The sequence below is a fragment of the Alexandromys fortis genome, unplaced genomic scaffold, assembly GCF_014885135.2.
Source record: "Alexandromys fortis isolate MF-2015 unplaced genomic scaffold, M_Fortis_MF-2015_v1.1 scaffold_173, whole genome shotgun sequence".
Taxonomy (NCBI): domain Eukaryota; kingdom Metazoa; phylum Chordata; class Mammalia; order Rodentia; family Cricetidae; genus Alexandromys; species Alexandromys fortis.
In genome coordinates, this window is record NW_026068051.1 from 3,637,733 (window position 1) to 3,649,471 (window position 11,739).

The following is an 11,739-nucleotide window of genomic DNA, read 5'->3' on the forward strand; positions in this document are numbered from 1 at the left end:
AAAAATTTAAAGACAACACAGTAACATATAGGATCCAGACTCTGTGTATTTTCCATTTTTACGTGGCCTATTTCTTTTATATTACTTTACTCCCTTTTTAAGGACTTTACAATTATTTTAAAACTATATATTTCTTTTTCTTTTTTCTTTTCAAGACGGGGTTTCTCTGCGTAACAGCCCTAGCTGACCTGGGAACTAGCTCTGTAGACCAGGTTGGCTTCAAACTCACAGAGATCCTCCTGCCTCTGCTCCCGAGTGCTGGGATTAAAGGTGTGAGCCACCACCTACCATACCTTCTCTTCTCTCTCCCAAGCCTACATATATTTTAAAACACGCTGTAACGCGTTCAGAGTTTATTTTCCTCGTCTGAATCTGTCTATACTGTGTCTCTGTCTTTTTCCTGACGGCAGGAGCACTTTTCTGTATGTGGCCAGTATGAGAGAATGCGGGAACGCCATGTAGCTCATGCCACGGTGCACTGGCAGTTCAAGTCCACAGGCAGCAGCCAGGAGAAATGTCCCCGTGCTGCGGCCAGCATGAGAGACGTGAGACTAGAAAGTTGCTCTTGGCTCTGTTTTAGAAACCTTTTTCAACGCTTTCTCGGGTTTTATGTAGAATTTTTTGTTTATTTGTTTGTTTTTGCTTTTTTGAGACAAGGTTTCTGCGTAGCTTTGGAGCCTGTCCTAGAACTCACTCTGTAGAATAGGCTGGCTTCAAACTCACAGAGATCTGCCTGTCTCTGCCTCCCGACTGACTGCTGAGATTAAAGGCGTGCACTACCACTGCCCATTTATGTGGAAATCCTTGCCTACCTAACATTTGGGTGCCATTTGTAGACAGAAGTTTCTATCCCATCAGCAGCTCCCAAATAAACACACTGAAGCTTATATTAATTATAAATGCTCGGCTGATAGCTCAGGCTTACTAGTAACTAGTTCTTACAATTTAAATTAACCCACTTCTATTAATCTATTGCCATGTGGTTTGTTACCTCGTTTTCTATATGTCTGGCCTCCTAGGTGGCTGGCTGGTGTCTCCTCTGGCTCCGCCCTTTTTCCTCCCAGCATTCTTAGTTTGGTTGTCCTGCCTATACTTCCTGCCTGGCTACCGGCCAGTCAGTTCTTTATTAACCAATGAGACTGATATATATTCACAGTGGACAGAATTATTCCACAGCGACCTCAGTTGTTTGGGTCCACACTACATGTACCCTGGCTCCTCATATCTTGGTTGTAATGGAACCACTCCCCAAAGTGGCTGAGCCCTTTGAGAAAAGTTAAATAGCCACTAAGCCATTCTAAATAAATGCTGACCGGATGTTCCTGCCCTAGAATAACACTCCATGTATCAAATGCACAAGCTCAGTCTCTGATTCCCAATTGTGACCTGTGAACTGAGGGTGGAAAAGTCACTGGTCTGATGACCCAAGGAGTGCCACTTGTCCTCCTGAGGAGTCACAATGAACAGCCAGGATGTCTTCTAAGAAGGCCACAATGACCCTCTTGGCTGTGTCTCCAGCCAGTGTCTGCACACTGCCTATGTGCGTCAGGGCCACTCTGACCATCTGGTCTCTCTCCTGCGGGGTGTGGACTGCACCAGGATCATCTCCCTCTGCTCCTGACTTTAAGAACTGCAGGATGTAGGACTGGATCATATCCCCATTCAGCTCAAGAGATTCTAGAATGCAGGGGAGGTCGGAGGCACTGGCTAGATGCAAGAGGTGAAGCAGCGCCTGGCAGATGTGGGTCCGCAGGCTGGCACAGTACTTGAATTCCAGAAAGTCTGTGGTGTCCTCACTCTTCTGCAAGGCAGTGACCAATGCATTCCAGATCTGAGCAAACTGTTCTAGGGACCCGTACTGCACTCTCTTGCCTGGGATGGAAAGGGCTGCAGCAGATCGGATGCGCACTTTGAAGTTCTTGCATGACATCACAACCGATGTCAGGGCTTTGTAGGCCTGGGAGGTCCATGCGGCTGACCCTAGGAAGAACTCACAGTCACTGAAACTAGTAAAGGCTTAGAGTTAGACAGGGTGAGCAGGAGAGGGGTGGGGAAGCATGCATTTTGTGTTCACTCTCATCATGGCCCCACTGGCTCGTATATCCTTAGTCATCAGGGAGTAGCCCTGTTTGAGAGGATTAGGAGGGTGGCCTTGTCGGACAAAGTATGTCACTTGGGGTGGGCTTTGAGATTCCCAGAGCCCATGTCAGGCCCAGCCTCTCTCTCTGCTTGGGGATCAGGATGTAGCTCTGTTACTGCTCCAGCGCCACGGGTGCCACCATGATCCCGCCATGAGGACAAGGGACTAAACCTCTGAACTAAGCCAGCCCCCGACTAAATGTTTTTCTTTATAAAAGTTGTGGTGGCATCATGTCTCCTCACAGCAATAGAACAGAGACCAAGGCTCCTCATAGGGGCAGGGCAGCGAAAGTCAACCTGTGGGATCCCAGAGAAGGGATCAAATCTGATCTCTGGTCTCCTGCTTTCCCTAGACAAGCCTGAAGCATGATCAAAGGGATTTTGATCTGTCCAAAGGGGCAAAGCTTGGTGGGAAACACATGGGTGGAACTGCACCCAAACTGCTCCTGGCCGTGCACACTGTATGAAACAGCCCTCTTGCTGCTAGCAAAAGGAGTATTCCCTCCACAGATAGCACCAGGCACTGACTCGCTGCAGCACACTGTGCATTTATTGTTAAGACATAAGAACACTTCTAATAACAAGAATATGAAGCTTGCATGGTCTTTTCCCCATTTCTGTGTCCCCCAGCCCCCCTCCCCCAATAGCATGCTTTCCACCCCCTCAGAGGTGCTGCTAGACACTCTGGCTTGACTATCTCACTCCTCAAGACGGATGGCAGTTCTCTCAGTCTATCCCCTTCTTTGCTGCCCACCTCCCAAAAAAACAGACTCTCTCCATTCCATGAATGCCAGTGCCACCCACAAGGGCCTCAAAACTCGGTATCCCGTCTGTTCCTGCTCCATTCTTACATGCATCCTCATAGCTCTGCAGCCCCCAGACAACTTCTCCACTGTCTCCCAGGCTCTGCTCTGCCTGGACAGCCCCTCACATGGAGCCTACTCTGCTGGCCCTCGTGATTGTCCCTTAGCTCTCCAGTCCTATCAGAGGCAGAGGTGTAGGGACAGTGCTGGCATCCCCAGTGGCTAGGGTCTGTGCACAGAAGAAACTATTAGCCCACGATGATTGGGCAAGCAAGGCTCATGGTATTCGGGACAGTATGCAGGGGAAAGAAGCCCTGAGCTTCTAGTTCTGACCCCAGAACTTGTGAGATTTGAGCCTGTGCTCTCGGTGCCAGCGGAGAACTGTAGATTTGGACAGTTTCCTTCCCATCTTTTCTCCTAAGTACTTAATGAGAGGACACTGTAGAAACGAGTTAACATCCTGCTTTAGTTTGTTTAACATATGAAGAAGTATTTTCTCAGATTATAAAAAAGACCTTTGTAAATATACTTTAAAATGGCAATAAAACACCTCATCAAACACACACACCCAATGGCGTATTCCATCATTCCACTAAACCTGATCCCTGTCGTTTTCTAATCCTGTGACAAAAACCATCGTTGTTAACAACAGCAAAGATGGTGCATGCTTTCTGAAGAATTCTGGACAGGCTGAGAGAGGGAAAACATCTTACCGAGTGGCAGAGCAGGGTTTTTAAAAACATTTCCCATTGCGTAGCAAGCATTCCATCGGACTTTCATGGCAGCCTCGTTTACAACGGTAGAAATCAGAGCCTGGATGGACTCCTCGATGATTTCAGCAAACCTGGGTCTCTCTACGTGACACGGTTGGAGAAAATGAAGCAAATTCCCAAGGGCCCGGACTGCATTGCTTTTGACCTAGAACAAAACATAAAAGGCCTCAGAGTTATTTTGCTGGAGATGTTTCAGACAATATAAATTTGACTTTAAGAAAGACCCTCCATGTCTTAAAGCAAGAGAATAAACGAGACATGAACCCTGTGAGGGTGTGAGTCCTTGGAACTGTGCGTGCTCACCTGAGCCCATGCTTTTTAAATGGACCATGTAATAGGCACATACAAGTTTTATCTTTCTTACTTATCAATTCCATTTAAGGATTTATTCTCTGTCTTTCTTTTCAAATAACAGATAAGCATGAACACCGTGCAGTAGACCATGAGAGTACTGGTACTTTCTATGGGACAGAAGACAGTAGAATAAACTGTATGAGTCTGGCGTGGACAGCACTGTGGACAGGATGGTTTAGGACCATCAGACCACCCTGCTGGAGCAGCACAATTGCAAGTGTGCACCCTTAACGTCTTGTGTGTACCTTGTCTTTGTCCGTGGAGGCTTGTATCGCAGACTGCAACATTTTCAAGAGCAGGAGCCCAGAGAACTCATCCTGAAAACTTGGATCTGGCGTGTCCCTGTCCCACCCAAGGCACAGGCGGGGTAAGAAAAAAAATACCACTTAAATGTGTGCACACAAAGATAGTCACCAAGTGTATGAGGGTAAAAATGTCAGGAAAACAGCCTGACAGGCCTTTTCAGATTACACTGAGAACTCACACAGCTCTTTCTTTGTTTCTTTGTTTTTTGAGACAGGGACTCATTATAGGGCTTAGGCTGGCCTGGAACTTGGTATGAAACTTAGGTTGACTTCAATCTGTGATCCCCCTGCCTCAGCCTCCTGAGTGCTGGGATTATAGGTACATGCCATCACACCTAGGTTTCAACGGCAGTTCTCCATTTAAGAATGTAACCACAGGGGACATCTCAAGATGGACATTTTATGCCCGGAAATGTTCACTGCATATAAACGCCCACAAGCCTAAGTAAAACAACCATGCAAGAAGAGGATGGATCAGGATGCGTCCTGTGGTGGACTCTGTGTACCATGTGTTTATTAAACATCCAGCACAGAGAATGTCTGTGAGCTACACATGCTTCTTATACAGAACCAGGTGACAGAAAGTACAGCAGCAGCCACCCTAGGGAAGTGACGGTGCTCCAGGAAGGAGGCAGATTTTACACTACATGCCCCTTATGCTCTTCCAGTTCTTTTGACCTGTGACTCTATTCCTTAAAAAATACAAACTGCTTTCTCCAGTAGAATGCCACTGGGTATCAGCTACACCCCTGGGCAGGCTCCACGCTCAGGAGTAGCTGGTGACCCAAAACAGACTCCATGGGGTTTTGGGGGGTAATTTTTGTCTTATTGGGTTTTTGTTTGTTTGCTTTGATCTTTGTTTCTTGTTTTTGTTTGTTTTTGAAACCAAAGAGAGAAAGCGAGAACAAGCATGAAGTTGGGTGGATAGGGAGGTAGGGAAATCTAGGAGAAGTTGTATTAAGGGAAAATATGATTAAATATTATATGTAAAATATTTAATAAACAAATAAACAAACAAAAGACCTTTGTGCCCCAAGAGCAGGGTAACTGTTACTAAGGTTTCAGACTTCTAATGTGATATTTTCTACAATGTGGGTATACGCTTATGTTAGCAAATGGTATTTCTAAATATATATATACTGATATAGAATCATATGTATCTGAACACACAGTAAGAACCAACTAGATTTATTGCTTAAAGGAATATTAAAGTAGTAAAGCTGCTGGTATGATATGGGGGAACTCTTGCTAATTCTTTCACAGTACGGAGGAAAGACCCTTCCAGCGCTCTGAAACAGTGCCGCCCTGGGAAAGCAGGCTGAGTCACTTACATGTTGATGATGAGAGTGTCTGTCAGGTTGCCCAGGGACCAGGCTGCTTTGGCACGCACGTTTAATGACTTATCTTGAAGTGACATCAATATGGCGTTTGCTGTGTCTGCAACAAATATGACGTCCTGTACAACAGACCAGGCTGAATTACTCAGGGAGTTCATGCTGCTGCTGCTGAACTTTTCACAGAAAGCTGTGAGCCTTTATAATAGTTTGATTTAGAAACCAAATTTATCTATGGAATCGACATGAACCTGTGAGTTACCTGTGCGTTCTGTGCTTGGGTTGTCTCCACCCCCGGCAGCAATGTTCTGATAGTGAAGGCATTGCCCAAACACATTGTCTGCACTACACACCCTTCCCACGGATGAATGTCACAGAAGGAATAAAAGAAAACTTCACTGTCCTCTTAGAAAAATGGGTATTAGCTTTCTCAGTCATTACTCCCATGTGGGTAATGTCCTCTTTTTCATCTTTAGTTAATCTCTCATTAATTAAACGTTTGCTGTACACTACAGTCCCAGGCAGTGTGTCAAATAATTAACAAACGAAGCACGGGTACTGCACGTTGTAACAGCAATTAAGGAATCTGATTACACAGCAGGCTTCCTTCACCGCTCAATGCAGAAGCTATATGCCCACAAATCCGCTGGTGGTAAAGGCTCTAAGGAAACAGGGGCAAGCCAGGCTCACTCTCACCTGTCTGAGGCAAGGGAAAAGCACATAGACGCCAAGGGCCCTGGAGGTCGCAGCTTTCACTAAATGGTTCTTGCTGTCGTTCAGGCCGAGCAACATTGTAATACACAAAATCTGCTTGTCATTCTGCAGAGAAGGTTCACAAAAGAAGTCAGACGGAATCACTGCGAGCCAAAGTCTGCCACAAGCAACGGAGCGCTGTGACCCTCAGCTGACCACAGGGCAGGTGCCTGGACACCGGGGCAGCTATCTGAGGCATGATTTTGGGCAAGATACACACAGCATCTCATCACATTACATGCATGTGTAACAACTATGTAACAAGGTCATTTTTATCCTTGGCTCTTTTAGAAGGAGCCGCCTCCTTTAGAAAAGTTCATTTACATAGCTAAGAACAGATCGCCACTGAGGGATAAAGAACAGGAGTAGAATTACAGGCTTGTGTACCCCAAATCAGACATGAAATCCTCACCTAAAGTGGTGGGATTGGGAAGTGACAGGCTAAGCGAATACCCCATGTGGAGACCTTAACCTAAGTATTTTCACACACTGCCGCTTCTCACGTGACTCCCCTGTGAAGTGCATTATACAAAGTTTTAGAGAAATTCAAGGGAGTCAAAGAGCTGGGGTAGAACGGCAAGGATGCGGAGCCAAGACTTTTAGCTCGGGACACCAAGTGCTTCCTTCGGAAGTCTCATCAGAGCTGTGTCGCTCACACCCACACTGCCTTCTAGGGCAGAAGCAAGGCTTTCCTGCAGGAGTGGATGGCAATGCTCTCATGGCCAACTCAACAGAAAACAGTTCCTTTTCTAAAGAAGAGGTTGAAAGATTTCAAAACAGAATCACACTGGAGCCCTGCTGCCCAGGATATGGTCCAAGAGTGAGGACATGAGGTTAGGTTACCGGCAGACTGCTGAAGGCCTCTGGCAAGATGGAGGACAGGGCGTCACAGGCGCTTGCTTGCAGAGTTGGGTGCTCTGAACTCTGCAGGGCACGGGGCAAAGGACCATTCAACATCATAGTCCAGAACATCCCCACCTAGAACAGAGGCACAGTTAGAACCACAGCACAGCGCCCACAGGAGAACCCGCTGAAGCCATGCCCATCAGGTGTAGCCTTGGAGAGGGAACGTTTTCTGTATTAGCTTTTTACAGGTGTTTTCACTGGGCGTCTTCCACGGTGACGGAAACAACTTCCGAAATAACTAGGCAGACCCAGTAGGGCATACAGTGTAATCAAGGTGACAGCAACAGTGATGGTGTGATGGCGGTGATGATGGCGGTGATGATGAAGGTGGAAACACAGCAGAAGGAGCTGTTTCACGGAGGTTTTATCACAGGCCAGGCATTATTCTAAGTGACTGTCATACATCAACCCATTTTAATCCTCAGCACAACTAAGTGAAGTCTATACCACTACCACAATTTCTACCAAGAAAACAGGCACAAAATACATTGTGATACGCTAGTCAGCAGCAAGGTCACTGAGAATCCGGATGCGCCGCCATCTTGCTGGGTTCTTTAATGTGGCCCTGTTTGGGCATAGAAGGCTGTGCACACCAGACAACAGGATCAGGGGGAGAGCTGGAGCTGTTTCCTATCCCTTCCTGTCTGTAGCACTGCCTGGTGACTTGATCTGTGTGAGCTTTAGCGCCTCTTCAACCACACGGGCAAAGACATCTACCTTGAAGTCTACAGTAAGACGTGACACTGTGCTGAGGTCCTGGCACCAGGACAGGATAGCTCTCAACTTGAGAAGCAGGCTCTGCTGTAGGTACTTTGAAGACTCATCCCTAAGCCCTCAGGAGGGTATCAAGTTGACATGGCCCAGCCATTCCAATTCCTGACCAGCAGAGACTGCAGAGAACAAATGTTCATTGTCTAAAGATGCTACGCACTTAGGGCTACTCTTGTGCTTGACTAATGCCAGGTAATACAGAAAGTCTGTCTTCTCTCTAGGGGAGGCAATAATAAAGCTGTGAGCAGTTAAGAGGCTTGCCCATGGAGATGGGAAAGAAGGTTAATATCACTGGCTGCTCTTCCAGAGGTCTTGAGTTCAATTCCCAGCAACCATATGGTGGCTCACAACCATCTGTAATGGGATCTGATGCCCTCTTCTGGCCTGCAGGCATAAATGTAGATACAGTACTCATATACATAAAATAAATCCAAAAAACTTATTAAAAAGAGAAAAAAAAAGGCATGTTCACAGCAACTTGTCTAGCAAGTAGAGAAATCTGGATTCCCATCCAAGTTCTATCTGATGTCCAAACTCACTCCATCTCCTTGCAAGTGGTCCCATGAAAGCTCGAGTTGCTGTCTTGGAAAGGAGTTTGGGTATTTAATTCATGGCAAAGATGATGGACATGTAAACAGCAAAGAGAAGGCAGACGAGGAGGTCACGGGGAAAAAGCTTCGCCAACACTGAGTTCATTTGGGTTTTGGCACCAAGTAGAGAACATTTTGGCGGGATTCTATTTCTCATTCAGAGAAGTGACAGTGTAGGGGCGGCAGACGCAGTCTGAGCATAGGTCTTCCTTTATAAACTCTCTCTATACACATACATGGGAAGGACACACCTGGCTGCCATCTTTTTAAACTCTCTCTATACACATACATGGGAAGGACAAACCTGGCTGCCATCTTTAGGAACACTGGTCACCTCCTTTGAGATAGTTCTTATTGGCTTTCAGTGTCCCATCCTTTTTAAACTCTCTCTATACACATACATGGGAAGGACAAACCTGGCTGCCATCTTTAGGAACACTGGTCACCTCCTTTGAGATAGTTTCTTATTGGCTTGCAGTGTCCCAGTTAGGTGACACTGTCTAGCCTGTGAGCCCCAGGGATTCTCTTAGCCCTCCTTCCTAGCACCGGGATGAGGACCTGCCACCATACCCAGCAACTTTTTTGACATGGGTTCTGGGGATTGAACAAGCCCTTTACCAATGAGTGCTCGCTCTCCCTACTTCCCTTTTGTTCAACTTTTAGTAGGAACCATACAGCGAGAAGTGAGCAGATTAAAGAAATTCTATTCACTGGGCAAGAGCATCTTCCCATTTTAAGCCTCTTTAGAAAGAATCGGTTTGTGAATTAAGGATTATTACTCCTGTTCACAGTAGCAACCTAAGTTCATGAACACAGGCCTGGTTCCCTGCCTTTCCCCACAATCCTAGTTTGTCTCTTGAGCAGGCAGAATAACCAAATTAAGCTTTCTGCAAGCAAACACCGCATTTATCATTACTGGTTGGTTGTATAAATAACCGTGCTACATACTGAACTGCACCCTTGTCTGGTAGCTTCATGTTATGCTAGATTACACATTGGGTTCCTTTTAAAGAAACATTAGCGTGCACATGTATACTGAAGTACACTTCACAACAGCCAAGATATGGAAACAACCTAAGTGTCCATCAACTGGTAAGATAAAGAAAACGTGGTATAATATATATATATTTTGTGGACACATCTGTCAAGGTGCACATGTGGATATGAGAAGAAAACCTTGCAGAATTGGTTCTTTATGTGGGTTCTAGGGCTCACACTCAGATTGTCGGGTTTGCATCCTTGGGCGGCAGGCACCATGGTTTTTGGCACTGGAAGAAATGATATCATCTGTTCCACTTTATTACTGAGCCTCAAACTAAAAAGCGCACTAGAGCATGCGGAGAGAATACTGGGAACGGAGGTGTGCTTACCACACTGATGGGCACTCTCTGCTCAGGAGCTGTGCTGGAATCGGGCTTGTACTGCTGTATCAAGCCTGTACCCAGTTCTTCTAGAAGCTGCCAAGACACAAGAAATGAGCTGTCACTGTGGAGGTCATGAATACCATGCCTTCAGTTTGGAGAAACCTCAAATCAACACGAAAATTTGTTTCTTTTTCCTTCTCTCTCTTTTTTTGTTTGTTTGGTTTTTTGAGACAGGGCCTCATTATGTAGCCCTGGCTGGTCTCAAACTTAGAGATCCCCCTGCCTCTGCTTCCCTCATGCTGGGACTAAAGGTGTGAAAAGAACTTGGAAAAGGTAATTTCTAACTGGCTTTTCTCAGCAACCACGGCAGAGGTATTCTTTGAAGGAGTAAAAACCAACACCGACGGTGTTAGCTGTCCCTGAACATAAGAACCAGGATAGGAATAGATTCCCTCCTTGCCTGAAACCCGAGAAACCACAGAAGATGTGTCCCTTGTGATGTAATTACCTTCACGCCATGGAGCTGAATGGACGGGTTTGCTTCACCCATGCACTTACAGATCACCTCGCCAAGCTCCATCAGGTACAGCTGAGCCATTGAAAAATAGCCCTTTGCCAGGTGAGCCAAAACCTACACAGAGAACAGGCAATTAGCCCATCTGAAAGCAGGTAAGGCTGCAGAATCCAGAAGGGCTTCAACATTTTGGCAGCCACTCACACCTAACATGGACCTTAAGTCTGGCACTGAAGACATGAGAAGCAGCCATAATCTAGCTATGGCTGGCATCAGTTTGCAAAGTCTTACTCAAGCCTCAGGGCAATCCTTTGATGTAGATTTTTATGGAATTTAGAGCTGAAAGGACAAAGGCTGAGGGTAAAGGGTCCTCAGTGTCCTCAGACAACCAGCAGAACTTGAGCTGTCACTAAAACCCAAGTGGCTAGGCATGCCTGTGAGGGATTTTTTTTTCTTAATTAAATCATTTGAAGTGGGAGACCCATTTTAAATCTGGATCTTTTGCGGAAAAACCACTTTTAATCTGGGCCATGTTGTAGGAGGCTGTTTGCTCCCGGCTGCTCAGACTCCCGAAATAATCAGACAGAAACCATATTATTTGCAAAACTGTTTGGCTAATAACTTAAGTATATTTCTGGCTAACTCATAACTTAAATTAACCCAGCTCCATTAATCTGTGTATTGCCACAAGGCTGTGGCTTACTGGGTAAAGTACTGGTGTCTATCTCCAGTGGGGCTACATGGCTTCTCCTGACTCTGTCTTCTTTCCCAGCATTCAGTTTAGTTTTCCCCACCTAGCTCCACTCTGCTCTTTCAGGCCAAGCCAGCTTCTTTATTAACCAATGGCATTCACAGCATACAGGAGAATCCCACATCAGGGCTACACCTTCTGCTCTCAGTCTATATAAAGGACATGGAAGAAGGAAGCTTTTGCTCTTTGCCCGCTTGCTCTCACTTTTACTAGCAGGTCCATTCCTCCACCAGAATTAGAGCCTACTTTTTTGGGATTCTGGTTTATGCTGAAGACCAGTTCAGACATCCATCCTTATGGACTGAACAACCACTGGGATCTTGGATCTTCTGTTGGTAGACAGCCATTTTTGGGTTAGCTGGACCACAGTCTGTAAGCCATT

The 11,739-nt window shown here is 46.1% G+C and overlaps 1 protein-coding gene across 1 annotated transcript in view; it reads right to left on the reverse strand.

The window, feature by feature from the left end:
• Nucleotides 1-6: 6 nt before the first annotated feature.
• The window catches only part of Heatr6 (HEAT repeat containing 6), a 30,329-nt gene continuing 18,596 nt past the window's right edge, over nucleotides 7-11,739 (reverse strand). The window contains exons 13-20 of the mRNA XM_050119548.1: nucleotides 10,601-10,723; nucleotides 10,099-10,185; nucleotides 7,305-7,439; nucleotides 6,405-6,527; nucleotides 5,706-5,830; nucleotides 4,315-4,411; nucleotides 3,656-3,860; nucleotides 7-1,980 (exon numbers count right to left, since the gene is read on the reverse strand). Coding sequence (XP_049975505.1) covers nucleotides 1,409-1,980; nucleotides 3,656-3,860; nucleotides 4,315-4,411; nucleotides 5,706-5,830; nucleotides 6,405-6,527; nucleotides 7,305-7,439; nucleotides 10,099-10,185; nucleotides 10,601-10,723 — 1,467 coding nt within the window. The 3' untranslated portion in view covers nucleotides 7-1,408. The remainder of the gene's footprint in view (nucleotides 1,981-3,655; nucleotides 3,861-4,314; nucleotides 4,412-5,705; nucleotides 5,831-6,404; nucleotides 6,528-7,304; nucleotides 7,440-10,098; nucleotides 10,186-10,600; nucleotides 10,724-11,739) is intronic.